Raw genomic sequence first — 24,050 nt, forward strand, 5'->3', positions numbered from 1 at the left:
CGTAGTGACAGTCGAACCGATATTATTTTGTGAATTCTTGGTATTTTACGCGCCATAGTTAGCCGTTTTAAAAGTATTTGTTTTTTGAACGCGATGCGGCGGAGTAAGGTTGAAGTGGACCGTTACGTTTCCTCAGTACAGAGTTCCTCTCCCTCACTTAAAGAGGTAAGTTGACCCGGCGGTTGCTAACGTTAGTGTTAGCGTGTTGCTGCCATCATGTCAGACAAACGTGTCAGACGAGCCGGTGCTAGGAGGCAACCGGACGCTGGGATCAGATTAGCACTGGTTATAGTTTTAAGTATCTTAAGTGGACGTTCTACCAGTTATCTTAAACTTTGTGGTTAAGCACCCCAGGCTAGTGCCAATGCTAACTACCGGTCTGCTAGCTTTGGCGCATGATGACGCTTCGTCGTGTCCTCCCATACCCAGAAAATGCGCGGCATGGGGTTGTTATAGCAGCGCTAGCCAATTAGCCGTGCTAGTTAGCCACCACTCAGTTTCTCCGATTACGTTTAGCTGTGGTTCTTACTAGTTTTATACGCCCCTTAACCAAACATAAGTCCTATGCAATTAAGTAGGTGACCGCCAAACCTTGCTCAGAAATGATATGCCGAATCTTAACGTTAAATACCGACTAGATTATCTGTAAACAGAAGTTAGTGGAAGTGATCATGTTACATCTCTTACTTCACGTTAAAGTTGCGATTAACGTTTTCTGAGTCGTCCACGTTACCAAGAAGAAGGAGTGCAACAATAACTTCATAGATATGTAGTTTAGTTTATTTGGCACGAGAAATGAAGCCACTACACCACAAAAATGTTAAGAGTGATAAAGTCCCAAACGCAGTATTTGAGTATCAGTATTTCCATTGTGGTCCTTGATGTAAAGATAGCAAAGATGCAAAAGTTCAGGTTAAGATGATAAAAAAAGACATTAAAATTCGGATAAACTTATGATTCAGAGTTTAGCACATGCCAATGATTAGATCCTCTTTAAAATCTGGCTGCTTGCTCACTTAATGTGCGGAGGTAACTTACTTAAATTCCTGGCACCACAGTCTCAAAGGAAGTAATCAGCCGGACTAACTCTGGTCAACAAGGAGGGCCAACAGCAAATCATGAGTGGAGACAATCCTGTCACCATGTTGGCTCACATGTTGTTCACTTTTACCATATCAGGACTGAGTGGGCATTTGTGTCCCAGTAAGACATCATGTTTAACTTTAAATGGCATAATGCCTGTGCCTGTTCAAAACATTGTTGGCTTACATTTTCATCTCAAGTGTTTTCTTCTTTCCACAGAAGCCAGTCAAAGGGTTTTTATTTGCTAAATTGTACTTTGAAGCAAAGGAATATGAACTTGCAAAAAGGTAAGCACACGAATCTCCCCACTGATGACCAAATGTGTTTTTGCTTCTTGAGTGGTTTGCGTTATATTAACCACAATCTTGCATTTTTCATGCTGTGCCTAGGCATGTGTCAGAGTATCTCAAAGTCCAGGAGAGGGATCCCAAAGCACACAAATTCCTTGGACAGCTCTATGAGAGAGAGGGAGACATCAACAAGGCAGTAGGATGTTACAAGGTAGGAAGAACATGACCCTCTCCTCTGAGTGTTTTAAAGTTATTCATTTCAGGGTTGGCAGTTCAAATTCTGGCTTGTGCTTTCCACACATGTGGAAGTGTCACTGAGCATGAAATTTCTCCCTTGGCCAGTCTGTGATTGATTGATTGATTGATTGTGTGTGTGTGGGTGTGGGTGTGTGTGGGTAAATGAGAGGTGTTAAGGTTAAAACGTGCTATAGAAGTGCAATCCATGTAGCTTCTTACTTAATCGCAGTCAGATCAGGATGGCCAGTAATTAAAGCCAAGGCTGTGAATCACATAAGCAGTTCTGCAGGTTCTCTACATTTGTATCAACTCTTCATTTATTATCCACATGAAATACATGCAATCTGGACATATCTGTTTATAAACAAAATGCCAACAATACTCATTAGACTGATAAATAATGCAAATGTCATTAAATATTAAATTGATTGATAAAGTTACACCAAATCAAATGGGATTAATTAAAGATGGGGATTATTCTGAGTGAATGCTTTTAACAAACAGCATTGTGAACAATGCTCCTCATTAATTACACTCATTCGGGAGGGGATTTTATCCAGTGCAAATTATAGCAGGTGGTTTGTAATAGAAAAGTAATTCCCCATCCTGTTGGCATTATGTTAACTGACTTAACATCAAGGCAGCCAACCAGACAGCTTGGTTAGGAGTCTAACCTGTAGAGGCTTTACAGCTCTTTTGACTGCCAGCATCTAACTCACCTTGCATGCTCACTCCTAAGCTTTCCATTTCTTTTATTTGTTTGTTTTGTTTATTTTTCTTTGAGTGTACAGACTCCCAATTAGGGCTGTGTCACTATAAATGGGTGGCTCTTCATCACATTAGCCAAAGACAAGTTTCAGTTCTACCTTTTGAGCTGTAGAAATTCATTGTGAGTTTTTAAATACAAGGTGTTGGTGGACCAATCAAACAGTTATTTTTGGCTGATATTAACACCTGCAAAGGAAGAGGAAATTACACACATTTATGTAAATGCAGTTGAATTTACAAATGCAAATTCATAAACAATCTACCGATTGTGTATGCTTTCTGTTTCTACTGACCACTTTCTATAGCATACCATAATCCTTTTCCTGCCTTCTTTGGTGTCAACTATGTGAGATGTTAAAGTTGCACATACTGTAAATTTGGTTTGAGATGCAGAAGGTAACCAATTAAAGTGAATATCAGCAATCAAAGGGCATTAGATTATTATATAGATATTATATGGTGATGCACTCTGACTATAAATTCTTGATGCACATTCAAGAATTTATAGTCTGCTGCCCAAGAACTGATAAGCTTTATTGACAGAATATCAAATTCAAAGCAGAAACGATAACAAAAACAAGCATTATGAAGGATTGTGCTAGATTGATGTCTCTTGCATGTAGAAGTAGCCAACTCTGAACTCTTTTGTCAAGGTTTAATGCACCAACAGTTGTCAGTCCCCTTTACACCTGCATTACTATGTTTTGACAACAAAATTTGAAGTAAAGTCAGTTTTATTTAGCCCAAAAATCACAAATTTGCCACAGAGACCATTAGAGTCTGTCCCACGTATGCATCCTGCTTGCCATAGACTCTTCCTATTTGTTCCATAACTTCATTAGACTTCCCTCTCCAGCATGTCACTTCACTGAAGTATAAATAAAGTAGCCATTCTTCTGGTCTTTCTTTCCCACTTTTATATCTTGGATGTTGTTTTTGTAACAGTCTTGCCCTTTGGATAGATCACATAACTTTTGTAAAAAACTGACACTAGTATGTGTGCTCTTCTTTGTGTGAATGTAGCGGTCAGTGGACTTGAACCCAGCCCAGAGGGACCTGGTGCTGAAGGTGGCTGAGTTACTGGTCAGTAAGGAGGAATGTGACAGCAGAGCAGAGTTTTGGGTGGAAAAAGCAGCCAAGCTGCTGCCAGGAAACCCAGCAGTTTTCAACCTAAAGGTGAGGCTCCCTGTCGTCTGATTCCTCAGTAAGACCTCCATTATGCACTGCATCAGTCAACTGTTAAGTAATTTAATGCCCCTCTTTTAACAGTTCACTGATGCGCTGTGTTAGCGCTGGTTTCTTTGTAGATAAAAGAGCTTGGTCTGTACCAGCTCTATATGGAAAGTGTCCTGAGACAACTTCTGTTGTGATTTGGCGCTATACAAATAAAATTGAATTGAATTGAATTGAATTGAATTGAATTGAATTGAATTGAATTGAATAGTGAACTGTTAAATTATCAAATGCCACTCTTTTAACTTGTATTTAACCAGCAGCTTAGTTCAAAGTCTACTATGTCCCTTACTCTGTCGTCATTTTAAATTAGTTTTATAAGAGAGGAATTAGGTGCATATTAATTAAAAGAGGAGAGGATGCCACACTGACCCTTTTTGCTTTGTCTGTGCTGCTCTATGCAGGAGCGTTTGTTGAGTCGTCAGGGTCAGCAGGGTTGGAACCGGTTGTTCGACCTCCTCCAGGCTGAGCTGGCAGCAAGGCCAGCTGACGCTCATGTGAACGTGAAGTTGGTTCAGCTGTTCTGTCAGGACGGACGCCTGGATGAAGCTGTTAAGCATTGCCTGGCTGCTGAGAAAAGGGGCGTGCTGAGCCACAGTCTGGATTGGTACACAGTGGTGTTGCACACACTGCAGGTCAGCATTGAAGAGCAGTAGTGTACGATGTTCTGTTGTATTTCATATCTTCATATCTAACTGGTTTAATTTTAAAATAATACAAAAACAAACTGAATGACCTTTGTTGCAGGAGTATCTAGCCCAGCCCAGCGTCTCTAGTAATGAGAAGATGTGTCGGCGTCTCCAGAGGGAGCTGCTATTGGCCCACTGCAGCCTGCTGAGAATCACACTGTCTGAGAGCAACATGCAGCCCAGCCTCGATGCCCTCAGAGGGTAAGACTTGTCGACATCCTTCGGTGTTTGTATACATATCCTGCAGACATGCTGTGTTTGTGGAATCAAATCTGATTCTGAAGTCCACTTTTCCATGTCCATCTTTGGATTTGATCACAGAGCGTGCCTTTAAAGAACTGTACAATTTACTGTAGTACAAATCAGTAAGACTTTCACTTGATTTTATGAAGATCAACACAGTGTTCAGGTTTGTTCTTTCCAACCTTCCAGGTGACCATTTGTTTCCATTTATTCCACTAAACCGTCTTCACTGTCGGGAACTGTATATTAAACTGTGTCTGTGTGTGTCTGTGTAGGTTTGATGAAGCTATGCAGACACTGAGCAGCATTGCTGGCCGCCACGCAGATGATCTTTGTGACGTGTTTGTGGAGATGAGAGGTCACCTCTACTTGCATGCTGCCACAGTGCTGCTGAAACTAGCTCAGGATCGCCAACAGACCTGGAGGGCCGTCATTGACCTGGCTGCACTGTGCTACTTGCTTGCATATCAGGTACTGACACACCAGCCAGCCAATTCCATGTCAAAAACGGGACAAGCCTATGGCCACAGCCATTAGCGAATCCCCAAACACCTCTTTGATCTGTGGGTAAATGCTAGTCTGACTCACTGGTTGTAGGCCGTGGGTGTATGGCAGGCCCTTCTGCTATTTGAGTGTTACAGTTTTCACTACAGCAAGTGAGGCTATCTATTATTTAACAAAATTGCTTTTTTTTTTCTTTGATGTCCCTTCACCCTGTTCATGCTACAGACTTACACTTAGGATCTTACAACCAAGCAATTCTGTGGCTTGAAGATGGACAATAAAAGCTGAATTTTTCACTTTAAAAGTCTTGACAGTTGCCTTACAGGACAAGTAATGCAGTATTTATCCTTTCATTTTCTTAGTTTTTGGATTTACTGACTTAATTTGGGTGCCACAACAGCGACGTTCTGAATATAGACTGCTTTCAAATACATTTTGTTTTGCTTTTCCTTCCACCAGGTCCCCAGACCAAAGGCTAAAGTGACCAAAAGAGACCAGTCGGCCCCACAGCTTCTGGAGCTGTTGGCCAACGACCGACAGAGTCAGGCTGGCCACATGTTGCTAAATCTGAGCACTGATTCTTCCACCTTGATCAGAGAGGTGTGTCCATGTGTTCTGATTGAGTTTAGCTAAAGTTTGTAGCATTTTTAACCTGGAATGAAACTGTTTTATGTGTGTATTCAAGTGTCAAGTATTAATTCAATCTAATGAATTGATTACTTTTGTTTTATTTTGTGTGTGTAAAGTATGACTGTGGAGATTTTATACCATAGATGCAAACATGTTATCACTCTGTCATGACCCTGACAGATGCACTATTCCTTCAGTATATCCATTGTGCATAGTCAGACATAGACAGCACTGACAAACTGATGTTAAATGTATATGTCTGAAAACTGATGTAATCGTTTTATATCTTCTGTGTGTAGGTGGTGGAGGCATTTGGGAACCGTAGTGGTCAGGACTCTCTATTTGAACTCCTGTTTGGACCACAGGCATCCACTGGATCGTCCTTTATTGCCAATGACAACATTCGTTCCATTAACACCGCAGTTCCAGAGCTCTCTCAACTGGCCAAGTGGGACGCTGGTATAAAACCAATAATTTGCCCGAGTACTAAAGAAGCCTGAAGATCACTTCATTTGGTGGTCTTTTCAGATTGATAATCTTAAATCTGTGTTGAAATTGTTGTGGTCTACAGACGCCAGTGTCTGAAAGTGCAGGACAGTGCTTTTTATTCTGGAGAGCGAATAATATTCGTATTGCTATTTTTCTGTGCACAAGCAACTGTTTTGACATTTTAAGTACTCCTACGTAGTAATAACTTTGTTGCCTCCTCCATAGGCTCTATCCTGCTGCACGGTGGTGACTTGCAACATCTAAGCTGGCTGGGGCTACAGTGGACCCTTCTGGGCCAAAGACCAGCCCTGCGGGACTGGTTACAGCAGCTCTTTCCAAGGCTTACACTGGAAACTTCCAAACTGGACACCAACGCACCGGAGTCCATCTGCTTGCTGGACCTGGAGGTAGGTGGAATCATGTGGGCTGACTTGGTAGCTCCATATAACACAAGATGAAGCTTTGCAGGAGAATCTTACAGATGGTTTTTCACATAATCTCCAATGGTCAGTACATCCCTAGAGTGTTATAAGATATATTAAAAAGATTTAAAGATGCATCTGAAGGTGCAAAATAACAGGAAAATGTGTTTATGGCATTAAAAGCCACAGCCATGTGTAATGTAAACAATGTGTTATGTGCAACAAACACTTGGTAAAACAAACATTGGGTAACTATGCTAATAAATGTTGAAACATGCCCCTGAAACTGTGTTTGATAGGCCAACCCCATATGTAGATAAAAGGCACTTCTGCTGTTCAGTTCTTGTATAGTTCCTGAATTTTTGCTTGTCTTCAAAAATATCTAAATCTTTAACTCTTGTCCGGTTTCCTCCATCCAGGTATTTTTATATGGTGTGGTGTTCTGTAGCCACTGTCAGCTCCAAGAAACGGCAAAGATCAGCAGCGGAGTGAACCAGCAGCAACAACAGCAGCTCTATGAGCCTCGCTGCCTGGCTCTTCCTCTCCTTCGCCTCTTGACCACTGACAGACAGAGGGAGTGGTGGGATGCCGTCTACAGCCTCATTCATAAACAAGCAGCGTGAGTAAAACTAGCGTTAAAACAAAACTTACAGAATACTTACTCTAATATAATATAAGCTGTTCAAATTATTATATCAGCCAGATTGTTTTGTCCACCTCTGATGTAATGGATATGATTGGTTGCCTTTGTTGATTGTTGTTTTAAAGACCTTGTTTGGCTGTTATCAAGGTGTCTCAAAATACAACATTTTTCAAGGTAGAACGAATGGTTGATTTGACTCGAAAGGTGATTTCTGCTGTTCCTAACTTATTAACAAATATTCACCTATTGAGACTACAGACTGCATTAGAGTGCATTGTGCACGTATAACACATTATTGTATTCTAACTGTCAATATCAGTGAAGAGTATGAATGGCCTGTAGTGAGCACACTGGCAGTCCTACAAAGTATTAAACGGTGAGGGCGCCAGAAAGTTAATTTATGAAACAAACTCAGAGACATGTACTGTTTCCACAAGCTCAGCTTGTGGCCAGCTAGGCAAAAGAAAGGAAGCATATTCAATTTTGGAGTCACTTAAAAAACTCTCTCATAAACTCTTCGGTAAATATGACACTAATTTATCATTTTGAAATCTCAGAGAAATGGTTGAAAGAGAGAAATAACTCTTCAGTTACCCAGTCTGTTGACAACAGGATGAAACACTGAACCTCTTTGTCACAAAGTTAAGACAGTGCAGATGTTGGCACACCCATGGAATTTTCACAAGGAGTGAGTTGCCATCTGTGGCAGTGACACAGTGAAGAGTCTAGAGTCATTTTAGTGTGCAGTTTAGTGTAAATATTTTACATGTACTAATACGCAGTGTATTTGTTGAATGTGTCCTTGTTGTATTTCTCCTTGTAGTCCTGGTTTGTCAGCCAAACTGCGGATGATTGTGCAGCACGGACTGAGCACTCTGAGGGCTGGAGAGAAAAATGGGCTCCAACCAGCGCTTGCCATCCATTGGGCTCAGTGTCTCAGCCAGACGGTACACAACCACCCACACACACACACACACACACACACACACACACACACACACACACACACACACACACACACACACACACACACACACACACACACACAGAGGCATACACTGTTTCCACAAGCTCAGCAAGTGGCCAGCTAGACAAAAGAAAGGAAGTGTTTTCAGTGTTGGGGTCAAAGACCTCAGGTGTGGTTGCTTGACAAGCAAATGAAGTTGCAAAAGAGTTCTTCTTTCCGTCCGATGTAGTTGTTTGACTGTATTTACAGAATGCCAAACTCAGATACAATCAAAACACTGCACACCAAGTACATACTGACTAAGTAAAATTGTAATTGACAACTAAAGCATGAAGTTACAGTGCACAAGTTCTTGCTTTGATACTTTGCAGTCTTTGATTATGCAGGATATAAGTGTCAAGCAAGTAATGTTATAGCATAACAACAAAGGACAACAAGGTGTAGGGTTGAACAGGTGTATGAGAATATGAGTATACCAATATGATCAACTTCCTTCATTTAAAACATTGCTAAGATGGTCAGCTAGAAGGGGGACCAGATCAGTTGTGGGTGGTAGTCCTGCATACACAGACGTGCAGCATGACCAGAAAAATAACACTTGCATAACTCAGCACCTTGCCAGATCCTGCACAGAGACATGTCTTTCCACCTGTTCCTTTCTGTCACTTGCTCTAAGACTGTTAAATGTGAGATTAAGGTGTCCAAACAACTGGAGGAAACTACGTCTGTCAAAGCGCATGAAGTGCTCGTCCTAACATTGTTCATGTTGGCTGTCTTGAATTAAGCTAATATGTAGGCTTATCTTTTCTACTTAATGTTCAGCTCTCTTTGTATGTTTGATACCCCAGGGTGACGGCGTGAACTCCTACTACGACCAGAAGGAGTACATTGGCCGCAGCGTCCACTACTGGAAAGCTGTACTTCCACTGTTGGAAAGGATCAAAAACAGACGCAGTATACCGGAACCACTTGACCCTCTTTTCATACACTTCCCCTCCAAAGATGTTCAGGTTAATACAAGTGTTGTAATATGCTTTTATTATTTGAAATTTTGAACGTAAGTGATGATGGGTGGATGTTCTGAGGTGGCGTAGTCTTACATCTAAAGCAGGCTGCCTACAAATATACATATTTGAACTCAGCTCTTAAAATATACAGTAAATATATGCACCTGTGGTACTAGTAAATATTTAGAATGACAAATTTACCAAATGACAGATCCAAGCTGTATCTTGTTGGCTGACGTATTAATGAATGTCCGTATCCCTTCTCAGATTTCTTCTGTTAGGGGTTATGAAGAGGAAGCCAAGATTGCATATGCAGCTCTACTTGACGTTGAAGGAAAGACAGAGGAGGCCATCGCTACCCTGGAAACCATCAATAACATGTCATCCATCTGGCATTTGGCACAGGTAAGCCATGCGCTTCTACAGAACATAACTGGAATAGAGTTTTTCTTTTACCACCTGAGTTAACAATAGTTGTATAGTTTTAATCATGGGTTTGGATAGATGTGCGCTAAAATGATTTTTGTTGGCAGATTCTAGAACCAGTTTACTCCCTACTCCCACTCATGGCAGCTAGTGGTACAACAGTTCCTTTATAAAGCAGGAATACTATTAGTAATCTTTAATGTATATCTTGTTCAGAATATATAATGAGCATTGTGGAAGTTGAAGCCTAATAAGCATACATTTGACATCAGTCTTAGAAGCTTGTATCAGTTAGGTAATGGTGGACTCCCAAAAAAAGGTGCAAATTCAAAGATGTTCATTGTCTGTAGCACAAAAAGAACTGAGTCACCTCTGTTCTGTCTGACAGTATGGTACTGCTTGTTTTTTCACTGCATACTGCAGTGTTTCCTACCATGGTACAGACATCCTCTGAGCTGCTGCCTCTAAAAGACATAGATTGAGAGAATGTTGTTTAAATAGCATTCACCCCAATCAACCAGAAAATATTGTGATTGAGTATTAATATGCAGGTTAGTGCTTCTGACATGAGTAGAAAGTTTTGCTATTTGTTGTCTATGATGTGCTGCATTTCCCTGGCAGATCTACCAGCGGTTATCTGAGGAGGCCAGCAACGGGGTTGAGGAGACGCAAGACAGATGCATCACTTTTCTGAGAAAGTTCAGGACTTACTTGTCAAAGATCTATAATGCTAATGCAGATGACATTGACAAGGTAAATTCCATTTGTTGTAGCTCCAAACACTGGACCTTCATATATATTAAAAGCAAAACTTTTGACACATTGTTTTTAGAATGAGTTAGCAAATGTGAGCAACTCTGCGGCTTTGTAATAATTTATTACATTTGTCTCCCAGCTGCCTGTTTCCATGGAGGAAATTGTGGATCTGCTGAATGATGTGAACCAGCAACTGGGGGAGAGTGGGGAGGCCATGGATGAAGAAGAGGAGAAGGAAGAAGAGGGTGGAAAAGGACCAGCTCACTCTAGCCCTGCTCATCCCACAGAAACATCTGCCACCATATCCCACATAAAGTTTTCCACTCCCTCTCCTAACAAAAGCATTGCCTCACCTTCCAAAAGGCACATGGTAGGTTTAGGTTATTGGTTTTCGTACAGACCATCTGAGATTACTTTATGTCATCTATCTATTAAGGGTTGTTGATTCACAATGCAAATTAATGACTTTTCACAATTTCTTTCCCCTGTCGGTCAGCTCTCTCCCAAGACACCACCTCACTGGGTGGAGGATCAGAAAAATCTCCTCCAGATGCTGTGTCAACAAGTTGAAGCCCTCAAGGTCAGGATGAGAAATTAAACTTTTCTAATTTCACACAATTTTACACTGGTTCCACTTTGAAGGAATAAATTAGTGGTTAAGAACAGAAAGTCAATGCATTAGAGTGGTGAGATGAGTATGGTATGCCTGCGTACTTGTACTGATTGAAACAGGTACATAATGCTGGATTTATCATAACAAAAGGAAAATATGGAGGAAGTGTTTTCATAAGTTTTCAGCACTAAAGGAAATGGGAGCAGATCAGATTTACTCAAGATATAATTAAATTTGTTAAGAAAACAGGAAATAACAAATAAAGGCCTGTCTCTAAGAAAAGCTTGTTTTAAGTGAAGGCCTGGTTCTCCCTGCAGTTTAGGTAAACATAGCAACAGCTATTTGACAGTTTACAATCATTAACATAAGAATGACAGTAAATGATGTTGATAATCTGCATATTCTGTATAGATGTCAAATTGAGTCACCTCTCATTAAGCTCCTTGTTTTGCAGAACGAGGTCCACGATCTGAGACACAACTCTTCAGGGAACGCAGGTTCTCCTCATCACAAAATGTATGGGGAGAGCTATGGGGCCGAGGGCCTACAGGAGCCTTTTACCCCAGTCCAGTCCTACCATGGAGCCCCTCTAACAGGTCAGTCCACTACATAGAACCAAAGGATGTCTCAATTTATGTTTCCATATTTTTGTCTACAAGTATTGGACAGAAATAGTTTGTAGAGTCACAAAATATTTATATATTTCTGTTTTGAAGTTGCCACCACGGGCCCCTCTGTGTACTACAACCAGTCTCCAGCTTATAATTCTCAGTATCTCCTGCGCACAGCAGCAAATGTAACCCCCACCAAGGTAATTATCACTGTTTGAAATTAGCTCATAGAAATAAACTTGTTCAGAGTATATTGAATGACATGATTCTCTTTCTCTCTCTCTCTCGCTCACTCTCCTTCTTTCTCATTCTCTCTTTACAAAGGGCCCAGTGTATGGTATGAACCGTATGCCACCTCAGCAGCATATGTATGCCTACCAGCAGCCCACCCATACACCACCATTGCAGACAGCCCCAGCTTGCATTTACCCTCCTCAAGAGCAGGTCTTTGGTGGCCCTCTTCGTTTTGAATCACCAGCCACAAGCCTTCTTTCCCCATACAGTGAGGAATATTATGGCCAGAGTGTCACCCAACAAACCACTAACCCTCCCCTGCCTGAACCTGGCTACTTTACAAAGCCATCTGTAGTCCCCGTTCAACCACCAAAGAGCATTGAGGGTAAGCCTATGGACTTTGGGAAGCTCTCCTTCAGCCAGCAGGCACCAGCTGAAGTGCCCAAAGTGCCTAGTTTTGGAGCAGCAGCAGTTGCCCAGTCAACACCCTCAGCTGCTTTTAAATTCAACTCTAACTTTAAATCCAACGATGGAGATTTCACATTCTCAGCTTCCCAGGCCAAGCACAGTGAAAGTCTACTTGGTCTTCTTACTTCAGACATTCCCACTAAAACAGATGCAGTTCCAGAGAAGCCTGCAACCCAGGAGCAGCCTCCCAGTCAAGCAGGCATCTTCACATTTGGCAATAAAAATGTTAGTGGCTTCTCCTTTGTTGATTCCGCACAGAGCAAAAGCACTGGAGGTCTGTTTGGAAAAGTGGAGCAGCCATTTCAGTTTGGGGATGTTACCAAGCCAGTGTTTGGGCTTGCTAAATCTGCAGCAGAAGAGGAAAGAGCAGCAGAGAGCGACAATGACAGCACTCATGTTGAGGAGGATGAGGATGGTCCTCACTTTGAACCCATTGTACCCCTTCCTGATAAAGTAGATGTGAAAACAGGTGAGGAGGAGGAAGAGGAAATGTTTTGCAATAGGGCAAAGCTGTACCGATTTGACACGGAGTCAAAAGAGTGGAAGGAGCGAGGAATTGGCAATGTTAAAATCCTAAAACATAGTACTAAAGGGAAGGTTCGCCTCTTAATGAGAAGAGAACAGGTCCTCAAGATCTGTGCAAACCACTACATCACTGCTGATATGCTACTGAAACCGAATGCTGGCTCTGACAAATCCTGGGTTTGGAATGCCATTGATTATGCAGATGAAGAGCCTAAACCTGAACAGCTGGCCATCCGTTTCAAAACCGTAGATGAGGCGTCACTTTTCAAAGCTAAATTTGAGGAAGCCCAGAAAACTGTGCTCAAATCCCCAGAAGAGCATGATCAACAGGAGAGGAAAGAGGAAACCTTAAAAGTTTCTGGATCACTGGCAGCCCAGTTTGCACTTAAAGAAGGAGAATGGGACTGCACTGTGTGCTTTGTAAGAAATAAACCCACAGAAATGCGATGTGCTGCTTGTCAAAGTGCCAATCCTAATTCTTCATCCAAGCCAGACATTCAAGCTGTTGGTGAAACCAAAGCCAGTCCCTTTACTTTCAAATTTGGGACTGATTCATCAAAACCAAGTACTTCTGGCTCTACATTTACTGGATTTGGTGCATTTGGAGCTTCTATACCGTCCTCTTTTACATTTGGCACCAGCACCTCAAAACCTGCTGACACAGTCACCAGTGCATTTGGTTCTGGCTTTGGGGCTCAGTTTGGCAAGAAGCCAGGGCAGTGGGACTGTGACACATGTTCTACAAGAAATGAGGCTTCTGCGGACAGTTGTGTTTCTTGTAAAGCTCCAAAAGCCTCACCTAAAACAAGTGCTACAGCACAAACGGCACCAGCTGTGGATGTAACTGCAGCACAGCCCTCTATATCTGCTGTTGACTCTGCGTTTGGTGCCCAGTTTAGCAAGAAGCCTGGACAGTGGGACTGTGATGTATGCGAAGTAAGAAACGAAGCCTCTGTTGACAAATGTGTTGCCTGTAAAACCCCCAACCTTGCTGCTAAATCAGCAGTAGGGGCTCCGGTAGCATCAAATCTGCCACCAGTGTCAGAATTTGGGGCAGATTTAGTGAAAATCAGTGGTATGTGGGACTGCAACGCCTGCCTGGTCAGAAATGATGCATCAGCTGTTGAATGTGTATCTTGTCATGCCCCACATGAGGCTCCCTCTTTAGAAGCCATGTTTGCCAAGAAGGATGGAGAATGGGATTGTGACACTTGTTTGGTGAGAAACAATGCATCTGCCAGTAAGTGTATGGCCTGTCAGACACCAAATCCAAATGGTATAAGCACAACCAGCACTGCTCCCTCAGCCTCCATGTTCAGCTTTACCTTTGGCACAAAGAGTACATCAAACCAGCCTGCTGGAACTGGATTTACAATGCCCTTTGAAACTGGCAGCACTTTTCAGTTTGGTCAAAGCAAAGATAAAAGCTCTGCTTCTTCATTCAAGTTCGAAGCTCCTCAGTCTGGATCTAATACCACAAGTTCGTCAGCCTTCTCTTTCTCAATGCCCATTCCCACTGGTGGCTTCAAGTTTGGCATTCAGGACCTTGCAAAAGAAACCCCTTCAACTGATAACCAGGCACCTCTATCAGGGTCAGCCTCCAGTTTTCTGAAAAGCATAGCTGACAAACACAAGGAGAAAGAAAATGAGTCTGCACCCTCAGAGGGCCAAACAGAGGAAGAACAAAATCCAGTAATTGCTGGTAAAGCCAATACATTCAGCTTTGCAGATCTGGCAAAGTCCTCTGGAGGAGATTTCCAGTTTGGCCAGCAAGACCCCAATTTCAAAGGTTTCTCTGGGGCTGGTGAGCAGTTGTTCTCATCATTACAGGCAACCCCCACCAAGACAGATGCCACAAATGAGCTGGAGGACGATGGCATGTATAAAACAGAGGAAAATGATGATATCCAGTTTGAACCAGTGGTCCAGATGCCTGATAAGGTGGATCTGGTGACGGGGGAGGAGGATGAACAGGTTCTTTATTCTCAGCGTGTCAAACTGTTCAGATTTGACTCCAACACCAGTCAATGGAAAGAGCGTGGTGTAGGAGTCCTTAAGTTCCTGAAGAACAGCACAAATGGCAGGCTAAGGGTGCTAATGAGAAGAGAACAAGTTCTGAAGGTGTGTGCCAACCACTGGATCACCACCACCATGAATCTTAAGCCCCTTGCAGGCTCAGACAAAGCATGGATTTGGATGGCCAATGACTTCTCTGATGGAGATGCTAAACTTGAACAGCTGGCTGCTAAGTTCAAAACCCCAGAGCTTGCTGAGGAGTTTAAGGAGAAGTTTGAAGAGTGTCAAAGACTTCTCTTGGACATCCCCCTACAAACCCCCCACAAGCTTGTTGACTCAGGCAGAACAGCACACCTCATTCAGAAAGCAGAGGAAATGAAGTCTGGTTTGAAAGACCTGAAATCCTTTTTGACAGATGAGAAAACAAAGATCAAAGATGATGATAACCAGGGAGACATTACAACATCCAGCAATGTTTCAAACCTTGTAATCAAGCCTCACGGTGAAACCACCGGCCCCACTTTGGAGTGGGATAATTATGACCTAAGAGAGGAGGCTTTAGATGATACTGCTGACTCATCAGTCTATGCCTCTCCCATCGCCAGCAGCCCTCTGAGAAAGAACCTTTTCCGCTTTGGAGAATCCACTGGTGGGTTCAGTTTCAGCTTCCAACCTGGCATCAGCCCATCCAAGTCTCCTGCTAAGCTTAACCAGAGCAGAGCCTCAGTGGGTACTGATGACGAGCAGGATGTAAACCAGGATGAGGAGAGGGATGGCCAGTACTTTGAACCTGTAGTCCCCTTGCCTGACCTGGTAGAGATCTCTACAGGAGAGGAGAATGAACAGGTGGTCTTCAGTCACAGGGCCAAACTGTATCGCTATGATAAGGAACTGGGTCAGTGGAAGGAAAGGGGTATTGGAGATCTCAAGATCTTGCAGAATTATGAAACCAAACGAGTGAGGTTGATAATGAGGAGAGACCAGGTACTTAAGATCTGTGCCAACCACTGGATCACATCAGCCATGAAGCTGGAACCTATGAAAGGGGCAGAGAAAGCCTGGGTCTGGAGCGCCTTGGACTTTGCTGAAGTTGGAGAGAGTAATATTGAGCAGCTAGCTGTTAGATTCAAGCTGCAGGACACTGCAAACACATTCAAACAGATCTTTGAAGAGGCCAAGGTTGCACAAGAAGAAAAGGAACTCATGACTCCAGTGACATCCAGGGTTGCCACAACGCCAGACAGTGTGCCCACAGGATCTGCACAGACCATTGCGACTGTATGCGGGAAGGCAGCCATTGCTGTTCTGGAAGAGACCACAAAGGAACGTACAGAGCTTTCCACAGACGGTAAGCCATGTGCAGCTGGGTCTCCGAGTCCAGTCAACCCCTCAAAGACAGTGGTCTCACCCCCAAAGTTTGTCTTTGGCACTGATAGCCTTCAGAGGTTTTTTGGCTCTCCCAAATCTCACTCTGAGTCCGAGGAATCTGCATCCAGTTTGAAAGCCAAAGATTCTGGACGTCTTGCCAAGGCTTCACTTGCAACACCTGCATTCAAAATCCCGGAGAAAGGTAAAGAGCTATCTTAATATAAGTGCAATATTTGTATGTTTTTGAATGAGTATTAGACTGTTTTACTCCATTGTCTTGTTTCATCTGCATCTCATTGCTCCATCATCCTCCTAGTTGACCTTGCCTAGAATCTTCTCAAAAACTTCTAGGGCAAAGATTTTATTAAAATCACTGATTTCCCATCACCTTCCCATGTAGCCACTATATACTTTTTTAATATTTCATTATGTCACAATATTCTGTACTTTTAGCAAAACTGTATTCAGTATACACATGCATACCCTCAGAGCTTGAACACAGTTGATTCAGTACACACTCATAGTATTTCATTTTCCTTTTAAGACTTTTAGCTTTGCTTTCTGATTATGATACCAGCCTCACAATTAGTTTCTCTTCGCCCAACAACCCATCATCCTTCAGGGCTGGATTTTAGGCTTTTCAAAGATAACCCAATGGCTTTTTGGACCAGCACATCAACCACCCAATTTGAACCCCCAGGTACTCTAATCACTGCAGTGTGTGTTAACACTTCTCAGCTGTCACCTGGCTGGCCCTTACTACTAGAAAGAAATAACCGGGATGCACGGAGTGGAAAAATCATTGACACTAATGTGTTGCATGTCCAGTGTGTGGAGATGCAGTTTTTATTGTACAAATAATACCTCAGAGGCTCCGATGTCTCATGATTTAAGTGTCTCACACAGGAGGAGGAAGTTGTACAAAACTGCACAAAATATGATCCATTTTCTATGTCTGATTCATCAGAGTCGTGGGAGAAATGATGCATAATGCAGTTAAATGATTAAGTAAAAAGCAATTTCTTAGAATAACTTTAAAGTTGTCATTGCAAAGATAAAGTAGATTTCGCTCGTCTGAGTTTCTCCAGTAGGTGTTCAAAAAACCAGTAGCCCTTTGGTTAAAGCTGAGCGGTAATTCAATATTATCATTTATTGTCTTTTCATATAATCATGTCACTATGGTTTCTCATTTTGATATTTTGTTTCACAGTTCCCCTGTCTAAATTAATATAAAGTATATTTTTTAGTAGAAATCATTGGTTTTACCTCTTAAATAGTTGGTTCAGTTTTTTTTTTTTTTTTTCTTCTCGACATCTTGAAACAATCAGAACATCTCATGCTGTGTTCACGGTTCACAGGGGTTTCAAGGTTTTGCTATATATTCATGGAAAAGGCCTCATTTACCAATGCCTGGATGCTAAAATTGTAATATGGGAATGTTAAGGAAGCAGCAGCAGGAATTTAAATTTGGTCATGATTAATGACAAGTAACAGTAGCATTTCACTTGTCAATGGACAGGGTCAGACTAGCGTGTTGTATAGCAACAGGAGAGAAGTTAATGTCTTTGGAAAGGTGAGCTGAGCGCACTCCCTCAGAGAGGAATGTACTGGGCAAACGTCACACATGCCAATTTTAGTGCAGGATGTCTAGCAACAGCATGAAATGCAATTCCCTGTCCAATCTGGCATCTGCCTGTGATGTGCACCTCAGCAGTGGCTAATTAGAGTTGAAGCTCAGGTATTTGTCATTGAATGCTACAGTATCATGTGTGCCACAGTGAGTCGTGGTGTCTGTCAAATGAAATGAAAAACGCAAGAGAGAATGCATACAAAGATAGTCTCTTAATACAACTTGTCTCACACATTTGCAAATTGAATGCTTGCTATTCATTTTTGCTGTGCATGACTTGTTTGAGTGTGTGGAACTAACACCCGTGTTTGTAAAGAAGAGCAAAGCTGCTTAATTTCTGCTTTTCTTCAAAGCAGTTCCTTCCCAGCCTGACTATGTGTTGTTCTTCCATCGTGTCTGTCACAGGACCACCTCAGGTAGAAGAAGGCGGTGCAGGATTGGATGAAGACTCGGACGTGGAGGTTGTGTATGTCAGGGAACCCACTCCTGAACAGGCAGCTTTAGCCAGGAAACTCCTGCTGCCTCTCACCTTCTTCTGCTACCAGAACGAACCAGGCTACACCAGCGACGATCAAACTGATGGTGAGACCAAAAGAGAAGAAGCAAGAGCATTAAAGTGTCTTTTCTTCAAGTAAACATGCGAACTAGAACAACTCATTTTGAGTTTTGCTTCATCACCAACTGCATGATTGTTTTCCGTACAATAGCGCATAACCATCCTACAATTGTAATATATAATAAATAAAGTAGACATTGACAGAAAGCAAGGTCAAGATTGTTTTCTCTTAGAGCCATTTGGAGTCTTTGTTGCTATTGTCTTTCGCTGTCACAACAGAATGTGTTTATTGTGTACAAAGCTGGCATTCATGGGCCTAAAAGTCTGAATACTTCAATCATAAGAGACAAAACAAACAGCTGACTTTGTCCAAGGTCTGTGGGAGTGAAGTGGGAACTGTGGAATCAACATCTTTCTCCAAGGAAAAAACCAACTATGTGTTGAATTTGTTTTAAATTTTCAGATGAGGACTACGAGTCAGCGGTAAATGCCTTGAATGGAAAGCTCTACCCTGATCCTCCTGAGAGACATGCTGCAGCATGTGGTGATGGTATGTTTGTTACTTCCTGTTTTCACACGCACACATTTTAACCAGTTTCTGGTCCTTACTCATCATTTGTACCAAGTATGTTGGTTTGAATAATTTCACATAAATTTTAGGCCTGTGATCATGATAATCTCTATTGTACACCATGTGCTGAAAAGCATTCTCTAGTACTAAACTTGTGTGTTGTGCACTCAGAGCCAGACTGCCAGGTGGTGTGGGAGAAGAAGCCGACGCCAGAGGAGGAGGAGAAGGCCAAAAGCCTCCAGCTTCCACCCACCTTCTTCTGCGGCCTGAGCACCACAGACAGCGACCCGGACCACGACAAGCCCGAAGACTTTGAGACAGAAGTCCGCAAGGCACAGCAAGACCTGGTAACAGACATAACACCTAGAAAGGACACTGAATTTGTGCAGATCAAATCAAAGTATTCCACAGGACAGTATCTCAAGACAATACATTACACAGTATTCACACGGCTTATCTTAACTAAGTAAGCATGTATACATCTATAAGATTTCCCAAAATGAGAACATCATAAGCAAAGTGAGTTTATTCCTACTGTTGGGATACATCATAGTGTTATCATGTCACTCATTTTGTTTCTTTTGGCTTAAGCAGTGAATATATATATACGTCTTCTTTTGCTGTGTTTTGTAATTTTAGCACCCAGAGAACGTTGGTATTATTGTAGTTGAATTCCTAAATCGTTTCAGGATGCCCAGTTAAACCAAGACGAAAACGCCTCCAGCCGCCGTGCTGAAGAGCCGGTGTCGAGCCTGGCATCCAGCAGCTCAGAAGCTGCATGCAGCACTTCAGCACCGGTGGAGCAGACCTCAGACCAGCCAACAAAGACTGAGAGTGAAGCTCCCAGCAGCAGCTCTCCCATTGACCTGTCAACTAAGAAGAGCCCGGAGCCAGAGTCCAATGCCGAGCCTGCAGCTGCTACTGCTACTGCTACAACAGCTGGCCAAGGTATACAACACTTCCTGCCCATTGCTACAGATTTAAGAGCTTTGACAGGCCACCTGTTGTGTGCAGGTCAGCAGTCAAAATGTTCCTGCCAGCATTATAAACAAACTCCCATAACCATCTTCATGAGAGTAATTCATCATATTTTGGCCTGTTTTTGGTTACATACATGGAATCGCTAATTTACCAGTGTCTTGATCTGAATGCTACACTGCGACCTGGAATAACATGCAAGTAATTGGAGAGTTTTGTAGCACAGAGACATTTGGGAAGAAGGTGGACACAGTGGTCTCAGCTTCCTAACTGTACGAAGCACAAGTTTAATCTTTAGCATCAGTTTAGGTGTAATGCAGAGCTGTTGGCGCAGATGATTTTGTTATACACTGTTCATGCTATCGTGTCTAACCCACTGTGTGCCAGAGTCCTGCATATAAAAAAAACAAACTCTGTTCAATTCAGTATTTAATGCTAACTTTGTTCCTCTCACCACAGACGGCTTTGGCTTCAACACACTGGGAGGCTTCTCTTTTGCTGACTTGGCCAAAAACACAGAAGGATTCGCGTTCGGAGTTCAAGGTTGGCTTCAGCAGTGACATTTTCTTAGCATGTCTTTTTGACAACTAGCAGTCTTACCATTAGCAATGCATTGTGACAGAAAATTTAAGGTCACCACATATTTGCTGTTTTTCTTTTTTATGAAGACTCCAACTTTGTTTGGGCAAATGCTGGAGCAACAGTATTTGGGACAGGGGTGACCTCAGCTTCAAAAACCAACGGCAATGAGGAGGGCAGTGATGAAGAGGAAGCTGCCAATAATGTGGACATTCACTTTGAGCCAATAGTGTCACTACCGGAGGTACCTTAATACGCTGAGCTCAAATATTTTTCAGCTTTGAGTTTGTCATGTTTCTTTTTAGACATTAAAGCGAAGTTTGGTGGTTGAGGTACAGGACCACTCCTCATTCTTGGTTATTTGTGCGTCTCAGGTGGAGACAAAGTCCGGAGAGGAGGACGAGGAGATTCTGTTCAAGGAGCGCGCCAAGCTGTACCGATGGGACCGGGACCTTGGCCAGTGGAAGGAGCGTGGCATCGGGGACATCAAGATTCTCTTCCACCCAGTCAAACATTTCTACCGAATCCTGATGAGAAGGGAGCAGGTGCTGAGGGTTTGCGCCAATCACACGATCTCAGAGGCGATGGAGCTCAAACCCATGAATGCCTCAGCCAACGCACTGATCTGGACTGCCACTGACTACTCAGGTGCGCATGTGGTGTTGACGTGAAGTCAGTAACTGCACTGCATGCGTCTGCTCTTCGTTTCAGTCTAATGCGAGTTAGCTTCGTTTTGCATGAATGTCACAAAAAACCCGTTTTGCATGCTTTGGGATTCAACAGAACGTTTTTAAAGGCAGAGAGTAGCAGCCAGTAAATCTAAAGTAGATCACTTTGTGCTCACGCTTGTATTGATACTTTTTAGCCGTCCTCTTGCTCATAGTCTCGTCTTTTCCTCTGTTTTTCCAGATGGCGCCGGTGTTGTGGAGCAGCTGGCAGCCAAGTTTAAAACCCCTGAGATAGCCGAATCCTTCAAGAAGACTTTCTGCGAGTGTCAGAGCCGCATTGGCCAAAGTGGCAGCAATGACTCATGTATCTCGCCACAGATGTCCAGAGTTCAAGAGCACTCCAGAGACACTAACCCACGGGTGTTCCTCAAAGTGGCAGCCGACGGCCAAACACTGGGCACGATCACCATAGAGCTTTTCGCCCATATTGTCCCCAAGACCGCGGAAAACTTCAGGGCTCTCTGCACCAGTGAGAAAGGCTTCGGTTTTCAAGACTCCATCTTCCACAGGGTCATCCCGTCCTTCATGTGTCAGGTGAGGAGATTCCATGAGTCAAGATTACATGACTGCAGTTTCACACGTGGATAAAATGTGAAACTTGTGCAAAACTGCATTCTAGATAATGAATGTGACTCGCTAGTTTGGGCCCATGCTTCCATTATTACATGTCATGCTCTGAAATCGAACATGATGATGGTGATCATTGTCATCTGTGGGGTTAAAACTGTGGATTTCCACACAGTAAAAGAGATCAAAAGAGTGTGTCCTAATCGTAGTTCAGTAATATAATCCCAACAGGCTGTAGAGTGCATATACCATGTAGCGTTTGACAGCACTGATGATCAAAACGCCAATCACACTGGCCTAGAGCTGTCAATGCACATTCAGAACTCAATCAACTTCAATCAAACCAGAGTTCATGATGATTGTTTGAACAGTGAAAAGATAGAATTAGTGTTTTTGTGAGTGAAGTCTGGTGGCTTTGGCGAGAGCGATGTTACGGCTGTTTCTGGTTAAACAAAATTAATCTTACTCCTTAACAGAAGGTATCTTTGTAGGGATCCTTTCCATAATGTCGTGAGATGCTTATTAGAACGATCTGAGGCAAAGACACTTTTTGTGGGCGTACATTAACGGTGCGCAAACCCCAGCAGGGATTACATTGCAGTCATCCTGTGGCTGCTGGCTGCAGCGCTATCCATCAATACTGAAAATATTTTAAAAATTGTTGTCTCCACAAGTCACTGGGACGAAAAAACACGTGAAAATCGCATCCATAATCAGATAATATACAACCATAGTTCTGCCGATTTGTCCGTCCACTGAAGCCTTCCAGGACACCTGCTCTTCCTCCTTTCTGCAGACTCTATATCGACTTATAGCATGAGGTCTCAGTTCATCAATGTTCAGACAGTAGTGCTATAGCAAGATAGACCTTATGATATTGTGACATGTGTTTCAAATACATGTAATTTTAATTATAAATATTATTTATATCAGAATTTTATCGAATGGACAAATCATTATTATATCCCACATAGGGAACAATGTAGTTTCTCAATGACAGATCTCCAAATAACATTACTAACAAGTTCCTCATTGGTCTTTTAGGGTGGTGACATCACCAACAGTGATGGCACCGGGGGCAAGTCCATCTACGGCAGCAAGTTTGAGGACGAGAACTTTGATGTTCGGCACACAGGCCCAGGCATCCTGTCAATGGCCAATCGCGGCCGCGACACCAACAACTCGCAGTTCTTCATCACCCTGAAGAAAGCCGAACACCTGGACTTCAAACATGTAGCTTTCGGCCGGGTGCAGGATGGCATGGATGTGGTGCAGCAGATGGGAGAGCTGGGCACAAAGGCAGGCACGCCCACGAAGAAGCTGGTCATCACAGACTGTGGACAGCTTTAGCTTTTTCAATGTTCAGATCAAGATCTACAGCTCGGTTTAGGTCACAGAGTGTAAAGACTTTCCCTGTGCAGTGCGCGCCCTATGACTGAAACTGAATCCATAGTCAGTAGACATCTGAGAATTAAACACTGATCGCAGGACTACTGATCAAAACCCTTCATCACAGAAACTTGCTCCAGTAGCCTGAAATTAGAAATGATTTTGCTGTCCCATAACGTAGTCACAAACGCGGAACATGGTGTGGTATTTGGGAGGAGGTAAACATAGTATACTTTTACTGTGTTGCACTTAAGTCTTTATCGTCTGTCAATAAATTCTCATCATTTGTTGTTTTGTTTTTTTTTGTTTGTTTTGTGCGTTTGTATAATTGTACATGGACTACTTTTTTTGTAAAGTCTATTTGTGTTCTTTTGTCTTGCATGTGCTCGATTTGAACGTGATGGTCCTCCTCATAAGCTCCACTCGGGTATTTCTGTCCCTTTTGTTTTTTGAAGAAGTCTTAACTATAATTGAGATGTGAGGTTGTTATTTGAAAGCACCTGCTGGTTTATAGCCGTGCCCCTGCCTTCTCTCCAAATGCTGCCTCTGTGTACTTTTTACTGTAGGGCTCCCCCAGTGGTTTTTCTTCATGTAAGTGGACTCCACAATAATATGCAGATAATCGGACTTCATACTTGCCCACGTGAACTTGAGTCATCTCGCTGCATTGTCCTGTGGACGGAGGGTGGCTAGATGATGATGATGTTACATCTGGTTTGGGTTTTACTAAGGCAGTTCATTCTAGTTTGAGATTATCACCAAGTTGCAATGGTGCCTGTACCAAAATAATATACTGAAGGAAAAATAAAGTTGCTTTACAAGTAATGGAC

General features: G+C 42.7%; 1 protein-coding gene across 2 annotated transcripts; it reads left to right on the plus strand.

The window, feature by feature from the left end:
- Positions 1–24,050, plus strand: ranbp2 (RAN binding protein 2). Of its 2 annotated transcripts, XM_070975272.1 has the most exons (30): positions 1–165; positions 1,303–1,370; positions 1,473–1,584; positions 3,402–3,554; positions 4,016–4,246; positions 4,359–4,501; positions 4,819–5,014; positions 5,507–5,647; positions 5,977–6,136; positions 6,392–6,573; positions 7,008–7,207; positions 8,055–8,178; positions 9,047–9,208; positions 9,473–9,610; positions 10,253–10,384; positions 10,527–10,757; positions 10,884–10,967; positions 11,455–11,596; positions 11,717–11,811; positions 11,936–16,424; positions 16,845–16,922; positions 18,258–18,434; positions 18,872–18,958; positions 19,151–19,326; positions 19,669–19,927; positions 20,417–20,500; positions 20,626–20,780; positions 20,911–21,184; positions 21,446–21,798; positions 22,876–24,050. In XM_070975272.1, the coding sequence occupies exons 1-30, from the start codon at positions 94–96 to the stop codon at positions 23,179–23,181; spliced, it is 9,204 nt and encodes a 3,067-aa protein (XP_070831373.1). In that variant the 5' UTR covers positions 1–93; the 3' UTR covers positions 23,182–24,050. The 2 variants fall into 2 exon arrangements, with proteins under 2 accessions (XP_070831373.1, XP_070831372.1); XM_070975271.1 differs by lacking the exon at positions 16,845–16,922 and having other exon boundaries at positions 2–165.

Source organism: Chaetodon trifascialis, chromosome 12 (genome assembly GCF_039877785.1).
Source record: "Chaetodon trifascialis isolate fChaTrf1 chromosome 12, fChaTrf1.hap1, whole genome shotgun sequence".
Lineage (NCBI taxonomy): Eukaryota > Metazoa > Chordata > Actinopteri > Chaetodontiformes > Chaetodontidae > Chaetodon > Chaetodon trifascialis.